The sequence below is a fragment of the Sciurus carolinensis genome, chromosome 17 (assembly GCF_902686445.1).
Source record: "Sciurus carolinensis chromosome 17, mSciCar1.2, whole genome shotgun sequence".
NCBI classification, from domain to species: domain Eukaryota; kingdom Metazoa; phylum Chordata; class Mammalia; order Rodentia; family Sciuridae; genus Sciurus; species Sciurus carolinensis.
The window spans coordinates 19296801-19316041 of NC_062229.1; the positions used below are offsets into that span (position 1 = coordinate 19296801).

Here is a 19241-nt window from a genome sequence, read left to right on the forward strand (position 1 = left end):
CTCCAGAGTCAGCAGAAGATTTTAGGAGCTGAAAGGGAAGGCCTCAGATCCCAGAGAGTCATTCAGGGAGCCGGTCTCTTTCTGTGCTGAGACCAGAATCTCATGTATGCTAACAGAACCCAGAGCTGTATTCCCAGGGATCTAAGACAGGCTGGTACAGGTTGGGGTGAGAGAACTTGACCTGACTTGAACTTGGTTATAATGGGGAAGGGGATTGTGGGAGCTGCCCTGAGCTGGGCTGGAGAGGAATCTGCATACCCACCTGCCTTCCTATGAAGGTCTTACCTTTGCAGAGTGGCCAAGAGGTAGGCAAGGAGGTCCCCCACTCTTAAACTAGACGCATTCTCATTGACACTGACTAATAGAATTTTCTGCACTGAAGTGACAATTGAACACTTGAAATATAGCCAGTGTGACTGAGGCACCACATTTAAAATTGTATTTCATTTTAATTAATTTACATTCATATTGAAGTAGCCAACCGTGGCTAGCACTACCATATTGGACACAATATTGGAGAAGACTTGAGATCCAGACTGGAGGTGGAAGCTAGAGACAGAAATGTGTTTATAGTCTATACAGCTATGCTGGGGGCAGCTTTGGTAAGAAGGGTTAAGACACCAAATTCTATCACCTAGCTCCATGAAGGAGAGGTAAACCTGGTTCCTAGGTTCCAAGTGCTTGCAACACAAGCACACACCTGCCTGGATTGGTGTGCCTCAGGGAATCCATAGACACGTTTTTTGTGCCATCCAGAAGTTCACCACGTTATGTACACTTTACAGACTCCCAGGCCCACACAGATGATGTGTTCCCAAGTATACACGTGCTTGTGTACCTGGGCAGGCCAGTGAGCAAGAAACACTACTCCAGCAGATCTTGCAAAAAGGCCCACATATACTGGTGCATCTCCTGGGGGTTGCTCTGTGGGATCCAGTGCCCTGCACCTGGCAGGATGTGAGCCTCCAGGCGGCCTGGCACAAAGCGTCTACCAATGGCTTCCACCAGCCCCAGCTGGAAGTAGGGGTCCTTCTCCCCCCACAGCAGCAGTGTGGGTGTGGCCAGCTCCTGGGGTTCCAGGGGGAAGTTCCTATGGCCAAGACAGACAGATAGGCAGAAGAATGGCTACCCCTATTCCCTGCCCCTGGAACTCTTCTGAGCTTCTACCCTGGGTCCAGCCTTACCTGAAGAGGTTTCGGTAGTAGTTGATGGGCCCTGTGAGGCCACCGGGCTGAGAGAAGTTATAAAGGAAGGCCTCGAGTTCACTGGGGGTCAGGTGTGGGATGCCTCTCTTGCGGTGGGTAAGGGTGGTCTTCAAGATCTGGGTACAGAACAGGGTTCTGGCTTCAGTGTCCAGCCTTCCTAGTCCCAACCTGCTACCCCACACCCCTGGGTCTTCACCCCACTGCACCTGGAAGTCAGACATGGACAGCAACTTCTCTGGCAGCCAAGGAAGCTGGAACAGGAACATGTAGTTCGATCGGAAGAACTGGCCAATGTGGCGTATCGAGTAGTCTGGGAAGGGAATGAGGGGGAAAGAATGCGAGCTTGGGTCTGGAATGGCTCTGCACCTTATCATCCAACACCCAGGTCAGGCACACAGTCCTCAAGAATGCCACCACTGCCTCCTGTCTGTGAAGACACTTGCCCCCTTCCTGGCCCAGGTACCAGCTTTCTTCCTTGCCAGGCAGTCCCTGTATTCACAGAACGGGGTGCCTCCCTCTGTAGCTCTTCGAAGCTCCCACAGCCCCCAGTAGGCTTCCCCTGCCTAGGTCTGGATGCAATCCCTGTTTCATTCAGCAAACATTTATGTGCCAGGTCTGGCTCTACACCTTGGAGACCCAAAAGTGAACAGGAGAGGAACACTCTACCCTCAAGAGCTTTTAGTCTAGGGCTGGAAACAGATAAGAAACAACAATGGTGGTAGTGGGGGAAGAACATCATGACTGTGCTGCTGGACACTGAAATCAGGTGAGGGCAGAGTGCTTGCTCGACCGGCATGCGCGAGGCCCTGGTTTCAACCCCAGTATCACAAAAATAAATAAATAAATAAAATCAGGTGACGTGGATTTGGGGTATAAGTAGTAGAACACAAGCTGAACATGCTCAAGGCCCTGTGTACAATCCCCAGCACCAAACCCACACCCCCGAAATCCCCAGATCAGGTGTGTGATAAGGCTCTGCTATCACAGTGAGTGGTTGCTTAGTTGTCTATGTCTTCACCACCAAAAGCAGGCCATTTAGCCCCCCTTGCCTCAGTCTCCTCCAGTTGCAATATATTTTCGTAAGCCCAGGAACCCTGGGTAGGCAACCGTGTACAGGCTCCCTGTCACAGGCAATTGCTACAGATTGAACATCGCTCATCTGAAAATCCGAAATGTTCCAAAATTCAAAACTTTTGAATGCCAATATGATGCCACGTATGGAAAATTCCACACTGGACCTCTGATGGTTCAATGTATACAAGCTTTTTTCACACACAAAATTATTAAAACTACTCTATAAATTACCTTCAGTCTACATGTGCAAGGTAGGTAGGAAATAATGAATTACAAATTATTTTCTTTCTTTCTTTCTTTTTGGTACCGGAGATTGAACCTAGGGGCACTTAGGCACTCAGCCACATCCCCAGCCCTTTTTTGTATTTTATTTAGAGACAGGGTCTCGTTGAGTTGTTAGGGCCACACTAAGTGCTGAGGCTGGCTTTGAACTTGTGATTCTCCTGCCTCAGCCTCTCCAGTCACAGGGATAACAGGTGTGCATCACTGCACCTGGCTGAGTTATGAACTATTTCATGTTTAGACCCCAGTCCCATCTGTAAGATATCTCATTGTGTGTATGCACATATTCTAACATCTAAAAGTTTTGAAATCCAAAACAATTCTGGTCCTAGACAAAGTTTTGTTTTTTTTTTTCAGTGCTGGGGATTGAACCTAAGCCTCAAGCATGCTAGATAAACATCTTACCACTAAGCTATAACCTCTCGGCTCTTATTTGTAAGTTCTTTAAAAATGTGGGTCACTCTTTTTTGTTTGTTTGTTTGATTTCTGTGATGCTGGGGATTGAACCCAGGGCCTTGTGCATGTGAGGAAAGCACTCTACCAACTGAGCTATATCCCCAGTCCTGTGGGTCACTCTTAAGTGTAACTATCATTGATTTTAGATTGAGGAGTGCCACAGGGAAGGGATCCAGGTTCACTGCTACACCCCTAGCCCTTGGCACATGACAGGTGAATGGAGAAGTGCAAATACAAACACATTGCCCTGCACACTGGCACATTCCAGCATCAGGACACACCTTGGTACACTGACATGGGGGCAGCACTGACCACAACCATCCGTTCTACCAGGGATGGGAAGTAGATGGAGAAATTCCAGGCAAGGAGAGCGCCCCAGTCATGGCTCACAAGGATGCACTTGGAGTAACCTGGAGGACAGAGGAGCTGGTGTAAGATGCCAGGTAGGAGCGAGGCAGGGTGGGCAACGTAGGAGATGGGCATGGACAGTATGGGGGAAGCCTTGTCTGGGATGGTGTTGATTTCTTACCTAGGCCCAGGATAACATCCTGGATGTCAGCCATCAGCAGCTCAGTGGTGTAGCAGTCCACATCCCTTGGAGCATCAGAGGGGCCGTAACCACGCAGGTCCACAGCCACCACATGGAAGTGACTCTGAAACTCCCTGAGCTGGTGGCGCCAGGAGAACCTGCTCAGCAGGAGGGAGTGTGGGGGGAAGTTGAGTCAAGGCCCCCAGGAGGAACTTCCATCCTACGCACAACAGAGACTGGTGACCCCACCTTCCTGCTCTGGACTTCCCAGAAGAAAGGATGGGGAAAACCCAGGCAGATGCAGAGGCAAAGGCAGAGGCAAGCTGCATTCAAAAAACAGGCCAGCTTCAATCTCAATGCTCCTTGGTCCCATCCCCTCAGGGTCTACAGATCCTGAGGCATCCTGGTGTGGTCCTTCTGTCCTCTTGGCACTGTCAGGGCCCTAAAATGCTGCTCTGTAACCACGGGACGCCTCAGTCCTCATCCCCACCTCTTGGGTGCCATAGTGGTAGGAGCTCCTTCTCTCCACAGTCCCACGCGCCCCGGACATACCAGTTCTCAGGGAAGCCATGCAGAAACAGCATGAGGGGCCCGTTGCCATGGCCAGCGGAGACATAGTGCAGGCGTAGACCAGAGCTCTGCAGGAGGGCAAGATGTAAGGCTTGGGAATCCTTCCTCCCTAGACTTGAACCACCAGGACTCTACTGAGCCGGATTTGGATTCAATCATTTCCTCCTTGCTCATTCCACCCCAACCCCTTGAGATTCCGCAGCCTTGGAGCACTCACCCTGAGGCTCAGAAAGCCATGCTTGCCCAGCGTGGGGTCCTTCAGGCAAGCTGGAGCCACTCGCCTGGGGCGCCCGCAACAGCCACGTCTGGGTCGACACAGCACGTGCGTGAGCGCGATGCAGCCATAGATTGCCCCGGCCACTAGCGCCGCCGAGTACACTAAACTCCACATGAAGGCGCGCAGCAGCTTCAGCGTGAGGCGCGACGGCGCCAATAGGGCCGTCACCACCAGCTCCGGCATGTCGCCGCGCCCCGGGATGACGACAGCGCTGCGGTCGGGAACCTGGGCCAGGGGCTCTTGCAGCAGTGGCAAGGCGGGATCTGGCCCCGGGACCCCACCGCCTTTGGTCTGAGGACCCTCCGTGCCGTCTGGGCTGTGGGACTCGCGGAGAAAAATAGATGGGCAGCTCAGACAGAAACCGCCACCGCACAAGACTCACCTAAGTGCCAGGTAAATACCTGGGTGTGACATGCACAGGAAATAAGTCTAGAAGGGTGTGGGGACAGAGCCCTCGAGGACCTTCTGTGGCTGGGGAGGGGCCTTGGGGGAAAAGAGGAACCGTGGGCGTGGCCTAGGAAGGTCTGGGTGGAGCTTAAGATAGGGACTGGACCTAGAAGGACACCTGAAGCAGGTGGGTGGTTCTAAAGACTAGAGGGAAATTCCGAAACCAGACAAAAGCAGACCTTGGGCGAAATGGGCGGGGCCTCGAGTGAAGGGGCGTGACATATGTAAGTGGGTGGAGAGCGGGTGGAGCTTGAAGGAGGTGAGGGCTTAACATTGGGCGGAGAAGGTCGGAGGCTGGGCCAATGAACTGGGATTGGTCTGTAGCTGGGCCAATGAGACGGGGAGGCGGGGCCGGAACCTAATATGGCAGGGAAGGCCCGAAAGCGGAAGAAGGGCAGGCAAAGCTGTGGCGGTTAGTCGAAGTAACCCGGTAGGTCTCGGTAGCCTCGGCTATCATCCCACCCGAGTGGCTCCCGCCTTGGAGCGCGTGACTTTCTCCTCGGCCTGACTCCGAGAGACCCAGCAGCATCTGCACCCAGGTCTGGTTTCAACGGTGGGTCTTGAGGCCTCCGCCCCGCGCAGTCTTCCCATTGGTCCAGCGGACCCGCCAGCCCGCCCCTACGCGGTTGTGATTGGACGGTGGCGGCCATTGATGTCCGAGCGACAGGTCCTGACCTGATACCCTTAACCGAATGTTAGGGTCTGGGCTCCCCGGGTGGAGACCAGTGGAGCGAGAGTCCTTGACTCCTAGAGCCAGCTTGGGAGCTGGAGGACGGGGCCGAGCATGATGGAACCACGGGTCAGAGTCACGTCCCTACAAGGAGCCACCTTCTTCCTCCTCTCTTGCAGCCCTCCAAGATTTTAGGGACATTCATTTAATCCTTATAGCAAGGTTATTAAGTATGGGTAATATTATTTTGATGTTTTTGCATTACAGATCATGAACCTCAAGTTTCAGGATGAAGTTATTTGCCTGAAGTCATACCTCTGGCTAAACAGCAACCCAGGAGTATTTACAGAGGAAAACATTAATCTGTGACTCCAACCCTAGAGCCACTTTCTTCTGGTGGTTACCTAGATTACCTATAATGTGTTTCTGTGGCTATTTTTTTTTTTTTAAATGTTTATTAGTTGTTGATGAACCTTTATTTTTATGTGGTGCCAAGAATCAAACCCAGTGCCTCACATGCTAGGCAAGCACTTAACACTAAGCCACAACCCTAGCCTTTGTGGCTGTTTCTTGATTGACCATTTTGGAGCTTATCCATTTACTTAGTCATCACCAGTGGACATGCAGTTTCCATTTTTACTTTCTCTCTTGGTTTCATCTAACTTAAAACACTCCATCCCTTGTAACCTTCCACCTCTCTTTCTAGTTATCTTTATACCTTTGTATTATTAAACAGAATGTTTAATTATGGTCCCAGAACTGTACTTCCTGGGACCATAATTAAGCCCATGGGTTGCTACTTGAAGGAGAATGGCTGTTTATGTTCTGCCTTGGTAAACACTACGTCTTGGAAAGGAATGACACTGATTACATTGCCTATATTTTAATTTTTGTGTTTTTGGCGGTACTGGGCATTGAACCCAGGGCTGCTTTACCACTGAGCTACATCTGCAGCCCTTTTTATTCAAACAGGGTCTTGCTAAATTGCTGAAGTTGGTCTAGAACTTAACCTTCTGCCTCAGCCTCCCAAGTAGCTGAGATTACAGAATTGTGCCACTGTGCCCAGCCATTGCACTAATTTTTGTTCTCTCTAAAGATTTTTCTTGTGATTAGCCTATATCATAAATTTGGTTTCTTTTATATTTCATCAAATCAGTCCTCTGACAACTTCATTGTCCCAGGATCTTTCCTGAATTCTCTAATCTGGCTGTATGGCTGCTCTAGTTGTCTGGGAACCTCTCTTTTTTGACAGAACCCTGATCCTGGCACCCACTTTACCCTTCCAACTCTACCCTCAAAAAGACAGCAGTAGTGCTCACTTCAGTAGTACATATACTACAAGTGAAAGATTAGAGAAAATTAGCATGGCCCCTGCACAAGGATCACACACAAATTCCCCAAGCATTCCATTAAAAAAAAAAAAAAAAAAAAGACAGCAGTAGTCATAGGAGGGTAATTTGATATTCAGTACAAATGTTTATTTTTGCAATGAGAACTGCACAAAAAAAAAAAGAACCTTTTAGTATATAAGTGAAAAGTCTACGAATTCCCTTCTACAAATGTCTAAAGTGTTGTATATTAATACAAGTCTCAGATTCACTGACATGATTATTGGCCAAGCGATCCGTGCATACAGTACAATGGGGCTTGTACACACCTCTTAACTCTTGTATAGGACTAAGATTTCTAGTACTGTGGGAGGGATTTGGAAATGGCCAGAGAAATTAAATAAATCCCAGTTCTAATTACAACCCAGTTAGAGAAACATCAGAGAGGTGTGGAGAAGGCCATGGCAGAGTTAAAAATATTTAGCAGGAAGGTGCAGACAAAACCATCTAACTCAACCATTGACTGAGCCTGGGGAAGTTTCTGAACAAAACAAAGAACAAAAATGAGGAGGGTGAGATGAGATGGAAGAAATCCCCAAAAACCAAAATGTGTCAAATTTGAACTGGCACAGTTCAAACAGGCACAGGTATATGAAGTGCCTGGTGTGGGCAGGGACACTGAGGAAGTGGGGGGGGCCACTGACTGGATGCCTTAACTACACCCTCCCTAGGAGGTTTGGCAGATCCTAAACACAAGACAAGAACCTTTCTGGTTGAAAAAGGGGAATGTGGGTTAATAAACAGTGCTAGAAATGTTTCCATTTGTCTCTGCATACATATAAATTACATACTCGAACCTTACATCCTTGGGGCTGTTCTTGGGTGCCACCCATGCCTTGTGGCTAGGGTATGTGCGTACAGTAAGCCCACTGGCAGGGAGGCCACTTGTGGGCTTTCTGGGGTGGAAACGTGTGTTCATGTGTATGCGCATGTGCGCATGTGTGTGAGGTGAATGAGGATCCTATTTGGGGGGAATGTACACTTACCTAAGAACATCTGGTTAACCCTGAGCTTAAATGAAAGGAGGAGTTAGGTAGAGGCAAGCAAGGTGGGATAAGTGGCCCAAATCCTTTGGTAAGTGGGGGACAGGGATGGAGGAGAGCAAATGGGACAAGTATGGTCTGGAGTTTGGCCAGAGTTCTATTGGGGCATGTCACCCACTTAGGCCAAGATCCACAGGAAGGCTGATGGGTTATCTGGGCTCCCTGTCACACCTTCAGCTTAGGGTGGTTGCTGTGAGTCTGAGTGGTTCCTGCCCAGGAAAGGCAGGAACAGGCCACAGGAAAGGGGCTATGTTGTCATTGTTGGTAGTTCTTGTGCAGAGGTGGCCCGGGGTCCTGAGAGCACAGAGGAACCTGGGCCTAGCCTAGGCAACCGCTGGTTCACAAAGAAATGTCAGGGAGACACCAGTATTAAAAAAGAGAGATGTGTTTATTCCATGATCAGTACAGACCAAATGCATATTCACCGTATGAAAGTCAAACCAGTCAGTGACTCCAGAGTTTGGCCAACACTGAGGCACCAGCATCGTGGTGTAGTGGGTTCTCATGGCACTCATAACCTCGCCAAGGGCTCCAATTATTTAAAAAAAAAAAAAAAAAAAAAAAAAAAAAAAAAATTATGGGAGGGAGCAGCCACCTGGTTGGGACTGGGCACTGGGCAGGGAAAGCCTCTGCCTCAGTCTGTGCCCCCTCACCTGCTAGTTCCTGAAGCCCACCTAATCCTCAGTCCCTTCCTTTCTTGGTTAAAAAAACAAAAACAAAAACAAAAACAAAACAAAAACACCCCAAAAACAAAAAACACAGATTTGACATTAAAAACAAAGAAAGAAAAGCCAACAAATGGCAGGGAGAGGGGGATCGCAGCTTTCTGGTTTATAATTAAAAATAGACTAATAGAGTTTGAAACTGAGTAAAATATAGGCAGGGTTTTTTTTTTTTTTTTTTTTTTTTTTTTTTGCTTTTTTTTTGGTGAATTTTTTTGTTTTGTTTTTTTACACTGGTTTGGTGGAGTCACCAACAAACTTCAAACAAAGATATGCCAACTATGTTCACTATACAGTACAGCCACGGTCACACACTACCCACAGTGCGGTGGGAGCCGCCGCTCAATGAGACGATCACACCATTTCGGAGATAAGCAGTGCCATTGTGTCTGGAGAAGAGAGAATTAAAAATAAAATAGAATTCAACAAAAATATATATATATAGAAAAAAACAAAAACAAAAACAAAACAGAAACACAGGTGGGAAGGAACTGACTTTGGTTGGTGGCCTCACTCCCCGGGCAAGGCCCGCCCACACTCATGGGACGGTCACCTCGATCAGAATTGCCATGGGCACACACACACCTCCACGGCACTATTCCCTTTTGCACAAGCGAACACTTATAGAGAGCGGCTCTCAATTAAAGGCTTGTGGGGGGAGGGGAGGGAGGGGTCTGTTCAAGGCAAAGTCAGTGCCAGCAAGGGGATGTGGGCCACTGCCCTCGTCCGCTGCAGCCCACTTGGACCTGTCCTGGCCTCTTAGGAGCAAGCGGCGATGGCTGGGGTGTGGGGAAGGACTCCCATCGGGCAGGACGTCACAAACGTCACGTTCTCAGGGACAGAAAATCAGTCACGGCGGCAGCGACAGTGTCCTGTGTATACTGTGTAGACATTTGGCGGAGAGAAGGGCTTCTGCCCCACACGCGGGGACACAGGCCTTGAGTCCGGCCGGCACTTGCTCTTGCTCGTATTGAGGCGTGCTCTGAGCTGACGTCCTGTGAGAGGGGTGGCGGGACGTCCCTCCGGCTGGCTGTAAGGCAGATGGGCTCTGCGATCTTCAGCTGCCCGTCAGGCCTGCCCTGGGCATAGCATGCAGTAGGGCCAGGCCTGGAGACACCCCGGCCCCTGCTACCGCCTCCACTGCCGTCCCTAACACTATGGAGAGTCAATGTTTTGCCAGAAAATCAAAGTCAGAAGTCACCTAGGTGCTCTCAGAAAAGATTTTCTTCAAATATTGACAATAGATCACTCTGGAAATTCATGTCAATCGTAGCTGCCATCTGGAGGGGAAGAGGAAGGAGGGTGGGAATGAGTTTGGGTGCCCTGCTCCTGCTGTGGCTCTAAAACTTCCTCCATAACCCAGCACCCATGCTGTCTGTGTTTGGCCCCAGACCTTCCTCAGGACTCTTCCCTCAGAGCCCATCCTGAGAGCACTTGGGTTGTTTATGTACCAGCTGAGTCACCTCTGAGTCCTGGTGTGCACCAGCAGGCCTGGGCTCACCATCTGCCCCTCCTCCCTCTCCCAGGCCTCCTTTGCTACTTCCTCCAGGTAGATTTCTGCCCAAGAGTTCCAACTAGGGCCCCAGACTCACGGCCTCCCGGCGCCTTCGCTCCTGCTCCCGCTTCCGGGCCAATTCCCTCTGCTGGTCCAGCATGGACTGGGGCTGGGAGCTTTGGGCCTGGGGGGCGGCAGCGGCAGCCACAGCGGCAGCCTGCTGCTGCTGCTGCTGCTGCTGTTCCTGCCGTTGCTGCTGCTGCTGCTGCTGCTGCTCCTGGCGCCGCCGTGCCTCCTCATGGGCTCGCCGTGCCTGCTCCAGTGCATCTTCATCCTCTCGGCTCCTGGGCAGAGCAGGGCCCTGGGTCAGCCTGGGGCCTTGGTGTGGCCCTGAGAGCCCCGGTGCCCTGCCCGGACCACAGCCCACCTCATGCGCTCCTGCCGCAGTCGCTCTTTCTCCTTCTCTGCATGCTCAGCTTGTGCCTTCAGGGCCTTCTCCCGCTCTTCCTTCTCTCGAGCAGCACGGCGAAACTGTTCAAAACTGTCACTTGATGACTTAGCTGTAGAGGATGGGGTGGTTGGATGCTTCTGTACCAGGCTGGCCCAGGAGCCCATGTTCTTGATTTTCAGGTCCTGCAGGGCACAGAAACCAAGAGGAGTAAGAAACCTACTACGCCTGAGTAGGGAGTTCGTGCCCTCCAAGGTGCCTCCCTGGCGTGAGGACCACAGGGCAACCACTGGTCTACTATCCCTACCTTTTTTGGTGCCACTGGCGTCTTAGGCTCCTGTTTCTGTTTGTCCTTGTCAGGGGCCCCTGGAGGGGCTGCATTCTGTTCAGGGGGTCGGATCACAGGTCTCCCAACATCCACAGGTTTCAACTCAGGTCCTGGAACACAAACAGCCTGTGGGCCTGGGCCCACCTTATCCCAGTAGGACAAGATCCATGGCCCCACAGTAAGCTCATGTCTGGCATAGGCCTGGGGCCCTGAGCTCCAGGTGTGGGCAGGGAGGGCACTCACGCTGGGGCAGGTGGACTGGGGCCTTGATGCTCTCCGGGTGCTTGGGGGGCTCCGGCCGCAGTGAGGGACTGAAGGGCTCACTGCGGATGATGGGTGAGTGGATTTTCTCCTCTTTCACCACCACCAGGGGCTGGGGCTGGACCACTGAGGCCTTATGCAAATCCTGAAACAGCAGAGGCACCATGGTCTGAGACAGGCAGGCATTCCTGGCTGTGGCCCACGCCTACCCGTGAGGGATGTGGCCTGGCTCGGCCCTTTACCTGCTTCTTAGGCTGGACATTTTGCTGGGGTGGAGACTGGTGGGTCAGGCTCTGGAACGGTGGCATCTGGGGGGAATGTATCATAAGCGGGGAGGGGGCTTCACGGAGGTGACCTAGGAGAGGGCACAAGGAGTACTTCAGGGGGCTAGCATACAGTCCACCAGCCCTGGACCACAAGAAAATTCTAACAGGGAAAGGGGATGTAGAACCAGCATGAGGCCTGGCTAGGCTTGACAGAGTAAAGATCCAAAAAAATCTCCTGGGCCTGATAAGGATTTGACTCCCTTCCCCCAAAGGACTGAGTGTGGGGTCTCAGGTGGGGTCCAGGCACTAGAACTTTTTAAAAATAGTTTCAGACAGTTCTAAAATGTGGTTTGAGCTAAACATAAGGGATGTCAATCCACAAGGATGAGCCTGGTTACAGTCCCCACTTTGCCCCTGAGCAGCCTGGCTCACCTGAGTGGTTGCTGAGGACCTGGGGCCTAGTCCTTGGGGGTGAGGGTGGGGATTTTCAGAACCCTTCCTAAAGTCCTGTCCTCTAACTCAGCTTGTCTGCAAAACAGTGAAGTCAGGAACTGGCCTCCACCTGGACAGAGTAAGTAGAACAGGTCCTCACCTTGTGGCTAGGAGAGACCCAAAGAGTTGCAGGTCAGAGGAACCCTGGAGAGCTCTGCTGATGGCCACTAAGAAATAGACCCTGAAGTACTTTAGTCTCCTTAGCTGTATAGTGAGGAAACTGAAACCCAGGTCACAGTGAGCCAGCAGCTCAAAACTGGGCAACTGAAGGAGCTAAGTCCCACCCAACCCAATGCAACCCACACACCCTTCTGCCCAAATTCTTGCCTGAAGGGGCCTTGCCACCTGATACAGTGTGGCCAGCTACAGCTCAGGACAAGCCAAACTATCCACAAGAATAAGTACCGCCTTTCCAACACATTCTGAGTTCTGCTTCATGCTTCACGCTGAGCAATTTAATTTGGTCCTACATGCCAACTTCCAGGTCCTGCTTCCAAGCCACTGTCTGCCAGCAAAGGCACTCTTGGGTCTGCCAAGAGCCCCCCAGCTGAAGGTCTCTATTTTGATATGCCTGGAGTAGACCGTAATGCCCCAGGTGTGTCATACCCTCCTGTCACTCTCTAAAGACAGGACTCGCCCTTCACTCCTAAGTTGTTTGGAGCCTATAACTGTGGCAAGGTTTGCCCAGTCCCTGCAGTCTCACAATCCTCTGGGGTTGGTTTTATTGGCTTTGACACTTATCTCCATTGTAGTGGTTCAGGACAACTACCATCTTATCTTGCTGGCCCTGGTTTTGGCCTGGTGCCAGCGACCCACAGGTCACATGAATATGACAGGCTCCCAGATAGGGCTTGGTTGTTGGGGAGAATCTGCTGAAGCTGATTAGGCCAACAGAAGACTCTTGGGCTGATGCTATAAGGAACCACCCACCTTCTGGTACCCTTGGAGGGCTGGCAATTAAGATACGGCACCGGAAAGCTGGCTGGGTGCCCAGGGATGCCTGCTGAGCCTCTGTGGAACTCTTGACAACTTCATTTTTGGCTCAAAGTCCCCAGCTGTGTTCCAACCCTCACCATTCCTCATGCCCCTTCCTAGGCTGTAGGAGCTTGAGTCAGGGCTTGGGACTCAAAGAGGTGGCCAGATATCCTAGGCTATTGGCCTAAGCTCCCCTAAATGCCAGTTGTTCTGTCACCTATCACCTTCCTCCCACAGGGAAGGTTGGCCTGCTCTGAGTGAGAATAGCCACAGCTGCACAGTGATGAAGCCCAAAACCAGTTTTTCCCAGGGAGGATAGACAGCTGCTCTCAGCTCAGGACACAGGCAATCCACTTGCACCTGGCAGTTTCTACTACTCAGTTTGTGGGCTGCACTTGGAGAGCCTCCAAGGCAGACTGTACAACCTATGCTATCAGTCCAGGACAACTGCCCTGATCCTTAAGTGTTCCACACCACAAGACACGAATGAACATTTTCTGGCCAGAATATTTTGGGGTTGAGAGAAGAGCCCCATTGTTCCAAAACAGTGCCCACAGCCCAGACCTGATTCCGGCTCTACCTGAACCTCATTTCCATACTGTTTACTAAATTAGCAATTGCTTGTACTATAGTCATCTCCTCCAGAAAGCCTATTCTGAACTCCAAAGGTGGAACAGATGCCTCCCTGGGGCTCCTGGATTCCCCATCTTGCAGGAGTTAAGGGTGCATTGCCATGTTCTCTTAGAACTGTGTGTTCTAGGGCTGGGATTGTGGCTCAGTGGTTGAGCACTTGCCTAGCATGTGTGAGGCACTGGGTTTGATTCTCAGCACCACATATAAATAAATGAATAAAATAAAGATCTATCAACATCTAAAAAAAAAAAGAACTGTGTGTTCTAAGAGAAGAAAGGAAGCCTTACTTTGGGCAATCTCGATGTGCAAGCAGGAGAGAGCGCCGATAAAGACACTGTAGGAAGCACCAATGTTCCCTGAGTACAGCTCCTCTCTTTAACTGCCCCAAGCCTTTAGAGCTCAGTTCTGAGCTCACTGTAGTCTGAAACATAAGCTAACTCTTTTGGTTTTTTCAAGAATAAAACTCCAGGCCCAATACCAGCTTCCCCAGAGCCCAAGGGCAGGGCCACTTACCAGTTGAGTAGGGGTCCGACTTGTGGTGCCGGGGTGAAGGGTGATGCTGGATGACTTGTTGAGGTTTGGCGGGCTGGGGTGGGGGTGGCTGCTGGCCCGGGGGTGGGTGGGGGGGCTGCTGGCCCGGGGGTGGTGGAGGTTGCTGGATGTGGGCGGAGAACTGCATGGGCTGCAAGTGCACTGGTCGTGGTGGGGGCTGGTGCTGCTGCTGGGGTGGCGGCTGGGGCTGGGGTGGTGGGGGTGGTGGTGGCTGCTGTTGGAGTTGCTGCTGCACAGAAGGATGGGGAGGAGGTGGCAGGGGTGGAGGGGGTTGGGACTGCACCTTCACGGAAGGGAGTAGCGGCGTGGGGGGCTGCACCTTCTGCAGTTGCTGCAGATACAGCTGCATCTGCATGGAGGTGAGGGGTGGGGCAGGTGGCTCTTCGTCCTCCAGCAACACTTGAGGGGGCTGGGCCATAGGGGGCTGTGGGAGCAGTGGTGGCTGGGTCAGGGCAGGTGACACGGCAGGGGGCCGGGTGGGCTTAGGGGGGAGGGCGGCAGCTCGGTTGCTAGGCCGTGATGGCTGCTGGGGCAGTGCGTTGTGCAAAGCTGGAAGAACACAATAGTGTGGCAGTGAGGTCCAAGAGCCCTGTTACCAAGGCTGGCCTTCCTGCTCTATGCTGACCCTGTCTGGACTCTAGTGACCTCCTTTTGGTCTCCTGTCAACTAGCACTCTCTCCCCACCCTCTACAGCTGTGTTGTTCCCCTAACCCTTCTGCTGGCTCATGATCTCACACAGCTTCCTTAGGACAGGCCTCGGTCACCACTCACAGACCTTCACCAGTTCATCAGGAGGGAGTGGCCCTGTCTTACATCACACAGTACATGCTACCCAGGCTCCACAGGACTAACTTTTATCAGGAAGAGTATGTTCCTACATCCCCCAACTGCGAATTGCAGAGGGATCCCATCATTTTTCACTTAATACAATGTCTGGCCCCACAAAAATGAATCTGTAGCTTCTGAATTAAAATGCTAGTTCCTTGCCACTTTTATTTCCAAGACAGTCCCAAGAAGTTGCTGACCTGGGCAACTGAGGCTAAGAAATTGAAGTATCCATTATGGTAGGGTGGAACCCAGGTAGGAAGGGGGCAGTGGCCACCGCTCACCTGGAGGAGAGACCACGGCGTGCTGGTTGAGATGGGGCGGAGTGCTGTGCTCAGGTGGTTGGGGCAGGTGAGGGGGCAGCTCAGGCTGCGGTAGGTGCAGGATGGGCTGTGTGAAGTGGCCGATGGGGTCGAAGACGCTGCCTGGGAGCTGTGGCTCCAGAACAGGTACCTGGGCCGCGATGAAGGGCGGGGGTGAGGACTTCATCACTGGGGCTGCCTGCTGTGGCATGGAGGGTGGGGGCGGCGGGGGTGGGGGTGGTGGTTGTTGTTGCTGCTGCTGCTGCTGCTGCTGCTGCTGCTGCTGCTGCGGAGGCGGTGGGGGCTGCTGGGGAGGAGGGGGTGGTTGCTGGGGCACAGGGGCCGGGGCTGGCTGCATCTGCTGATGGTGGTGGTGATGGTGCTGTAGGTAGACAGAAAGATATACAGGCTGACATCAGGCAGGCAGAACAGACTCAATCAGACCCAGGGTGCCCCTGTGGCTGAAAGAGCCGAGTGGCTGGCCAGCTCTCACCTAAGAGAGGGCAACCCTGAGCCACATACCTTCTTCTGGTCCCTCCCGGGGTGCCCCTTCTTTTTTGACTTCGGAGCCATCTCTGCAGAGAAAAAAGAAGGTGGTAAGGCTCTGGCGGAGGATCATAAGCTGGCTCTGAATGCAGAAGAGAAAAAAGGGTGCAGGACTTTTTTGAGGGTAGGTGGGATCCAGAATAGTCATGGGGAAGGGGAATGATGGGTGTCACCTACCATCTGCTTTTCCCAGCAGGGGTTATGCCTGAAAAAAGCACCCCTAGCCCTGCCCCACAAGCTTCAGACCACCAGTGCTATTGAAGGCTGATTCGCTGAATGCACTGGAAACAGATCTTGCCCAAGATCTTCCCCTAGTCACATGTCACTTTGGGTGTTCACATGCTCTGGACCTGAACTGGCTATTTTGGGATAACCTGTGATGTTGGAAATGATCCAATTCATTGAACAGTTGAGAAAAGTGAGCTCTGAGAAGTTAAGGAGACTTGTTCAGGGTCACACAGCTAAAATGTAGCAATCTGGGGCCTCTAACTGCATTGCCTTTTGAGACCCCTACCTTCCCACAGTCCCAGGGGAAGCAATGGCTGGAGCTGAGACTAATGCTGTTGGTGAGTCACAGCCTGGTCACAGAACCACAGCCCCCACCCCCACCCCGCCCCTGCCAAGTGAGCACCTCTGGGGAGGCAAGGAAGCAAATCAGCCTCCCCAGAATGAACAGGTACAAACAGGGCAGAAGCTCATTGTCATGGCTATCAAAGGAGGACACAAGCCTGCTTCCTCTATCCTTGGGGGAGACAGAACTCAGAGATTTCCATTCTCTGGGGCAGAACCAAGGTGTTGCAGAGAAGGCAGCATGTACCCTAACAGAATTCTCTGGAGTCAGCTTGGTGCTGACACCACGTAGATATTTCTAGTATGTGCCTGCCTCCTCAAGGCATCCTTTATAAAGGCCTGTGCACTACCTCTGCTCCTTCCCCAGAGGTTCATGTTAAAGAATGTTTACCAGTTGGATGCCTCCTCACAAAATAGATGGTGTACCAGTTCCAGAGAAGGAAACCACCCTAGCTTGTGCTTCCAGGTTGGCAAGTAATATACGTAGTCTTTCAGATTCTTGTCATGGAGGCAAGAATCTAGAACCTCGTACCTTTGCCTGGCTTCCCCTGAACGCCTTGCCAGGATGCCAAACCTTACTGCTGATTTCAGAGGATGCATGCTTTGTCCAAATCAAGGCTACCTTTCTGTTCAGGGTTGCTTCACGAGGGCCGTGCTAAGCTTGTGAGATGCATGACCTTGAGGTGCAATGTGCCACCAAAAGGGATGAGACAGGACCTCATGCCCTGTAAAAGCTCACCACTCCATGCAAAAGACAAGACATGGACACACACCTCAGCAGCTATAGACACATGTCCTCATAACAAATGGTAAAGGGCAGCAAGTGAGGAACCTAGGACATGGGAACCAAAGATGAGGTCCCAAACCTGAACACCAGGATATAGGGCTCAGGACTCTAGGTCAGATTAAAAATCTAGAGGGATGTTCTTGTAGGTGAGATATACAAAAGGGGACAGTTTGGGTAGACTTGCAGGGTCAAGGCAACAAGGTATGTTTGCTGTGAGGTTAAAGAAATGCTAGCTGGAGAGGCTGGATACCCCAGGACCAGAGGTGAGGTGAGGTCTGCAGAGCTCTGGTCTTAGCAGCAGAGGTCATTGAGCCAAGGGAATAGGAGGAGCAGTCCTGGACCTCTCCAGGATGGGCTCTTCTAGCACCTGTTCCAGTGCAAGGTGGCCATGGGTCAGGGTGGCTGCTCAAATGCAGGGCATACTTCTGAGGGAACTGGGCACAGAAAAGGGAAGTTAGGGAAAGAAGCCAGGTCACCATGTGAAGTCTGACCTCGATAAGCCTCAGGAATATGTCCAGACACTGTCCAGTGGTGGAAAGGTGGCTGGGTAGAGCCATGGCGGCCTGTCGATCAGTACCCTTGAATAAACCATTCCTTTTCCCCTTACAGAAAGGAGGAGCAGTTGAGTAGAGGTCCACATGAACAGGCATGTAACAAGGACAATGGGCTCCTGGGGGTTCCAGGGAGGGTCTTGGCTGCCTTGGAAAGCTCACAGGAGTGTGTTCCAGGGTTTGTCTCCAGAGTGGAGAAGGTGGAAGGCACAAGGCAGACCCCTGGGCCCAGATGAGATTAAAGGAGCCAGTGGTGGGGGCCAAGGAGAGCCGGAGTGTGTTTTGGGGCAGTCCCATTTGGCTCCCATAGCCTGAGCCTTGTGTTGGAGTTACCAGTAAGAAGACAAGACAGGAAGTGCACAACTTCACAACACACCAGCCCCAGACACCCCCACACAAAACTCTCTGGAAAGGGTTACATGGAGATGGCCTCAAGTACTGTGTGATCTTTATTCCATGACAATCTTCAACTCAACACAAATTTCATCTTTACATAGGATAGTAATTGTACAAAGGAATAAAACGTTTTGTAAAATCTGATTAAAACACTGATTTCTCCCAACCCACCCCGCACCCAGACCCACTTCAGCCAAGGAGACAGAAAGGAGGGTTAAGGGCAGGGCAGGGCAGGGCAGGGTAGAGGAGAGGAGCCCTTGCTAGTTCTGCCACAGGACCCCAGCAAGCCCTTGGCTGAACCTTTTATTGCCTGGATCAGGAAGCTGCCAACAAGGAAGAGTGGGTGGATACTGTCCTGTCTGCTGTCTTCTCCAGGCACCCAGCACAGGTGACAGTTTAAGTCTAAAGAGCTCTCAAGCTCAATGGGCTCTGGATATGCTCTGGCAGATGGAAGCCCCACAGGCAAGAAAGATGGGATCCCTGGACAGCAAAGGTGTGAGGACCCTGCAGGAGAGCTGGCCTGTAACTACAGCCTGGGTATACTTTGTATGGGGAAGAGAAGGGGTGGCATGTGGCTGAGATACTGTGGGAATCGAGGCTGCCATTTGGTCCAAGACAGCAGAATCTTCCCAGAAAGATAATGCCAGCAGCTTCCCAAGTGTCCTGTGGGAATCTCTGGGCACAAATCGCACCATCCCAGCCAAGCCAAGTTCACTTGGAACACATAAGGCACAGGCCAAAGGGCAGCTCAAAATAGTCTGTTTGGCAAATGGAGCTGACTGGAAGCCGGATGCCTGGAAAAGATTGGGAGTGGCTTAGGAACTCAGAAGCATCAATGCAGGGGCCTGGGAAATTTGGGGAAGGCTGGGGCTAGACCCTGTAGCCATAGTAGGTCTGGGGCAGTAAGCAGCACAAGGACATGAGGAGCTGAGGAGGGCTGCCAGATTTCTCCAGGCAGGCACCCATAGCCTGACAATAATAAAGGCACCTCCTCAACCTGTTTCCAGCTCCAGAAGGCAGACTCCAAGGTTTCAGGAGATGGCAGGTATCTAAGTACACATAAACTACACTTCAAAAAAAGAAGGGAAAAAAGAGTCCTCTAGAATGTAGATGCAGTTTCTAGGGAACATTACACTTTAGGCAGTGTCTTG

At 51.7% G+C, this 19241-nt stretch overlaps 2 protein-coding genes, 1 long non-coding RNA gene and 1 other non-coding gene across 6 annotated transcripts in view; 2 read left to right on the forward strand and 2 right to left on the reverse strand.

Annotated features, from left to right (window-relative positions):
• Positions 1-425: 425 nt before the first annotated feature.
• Positions 426-4947, reverse strand: Ephx3 (epoxide hydrolase 3). The gene is made up of 7 exons (XM_047532433.1): positions 4334-4947; positions 4099-4184; positions 3547-3704; positions 3299-3427; positions 1412-1515; positions 1185-1321; positions 426-1090 (listed from the first exon to the last, which is right to left on the reverse strand). Exons 1-7 carry the CDS (start codon positions 4574-4576, stop codon positions 865-867), a joined length of 1083 nt encoding a protein of 360 aa, XP_047388389.1. The 5' UTR covers positions 4577-4947; the 3' UTR covers positions 426-864.
• A 259-nt stretch (positions 4948-5206) lies between these two features.
• On the forward strand, positions 5207-6994 carry LOC124969474 (uncharacterized). Its single transcript, XR_007105968.1, has 2 exons — positions 5207-5393; positions 5778-6994. It is a non-coding gene; the product is annotated as an uncharacterized LOC124969474 (long non-coding RNA).
• Positions 6822-6926, forward strand: LOC124969646 (U6 spliceosomal RNA). The gene has a single exon (XR_007106017.1). It is a non-coding gene; the product is annotated as a U6 spliceosomal RNA (small nuclear RNA).
• Positions 6995-8896: 1902 nt separating the features above from the next.
• Positions 8897-19241, reverse strand: part of Brd4 (bromodomain containing 4) — an 85095-nt gene continuing 74750 nt past the window's right edge. For all 3 annotated transcript variants that reach the window (XM_047532430.1, XM_047532432.1, XM_047532431.1), the window contains 9 exons: positions 15763-15815; positions 15223-15622; positions 14075-14662; positions 11438-11550; positions 11178-11340; positions 10914-11044; positions 10586-10791; positions 10256-10502; positions 8897-9943 (listed from right to left, as the gene is read on the reverse strand). In XM_047532430.1, coding sequence (XP_047388386.1) covers positions 9875-9943; positions 10256-10502; positions 10586-10791; positions 10914-11044; positions 11178-11340; positions 11438-11550; positions 14075-14662; positions 15223-15622; positions 15763-15815 — 1970 coding nt within the window. In that variant the 3' untranslated portion in view covers positions 8897-9874. The remainder of the gene's footprint in view (positions 9944-10255; positions 10503-10585; positions 10792-10913; positions 11045-11177; positions 11341-11437; positions 11551-14074; positions 14663-15222; positions 15623-15762; positions 15816-19241) is intronic.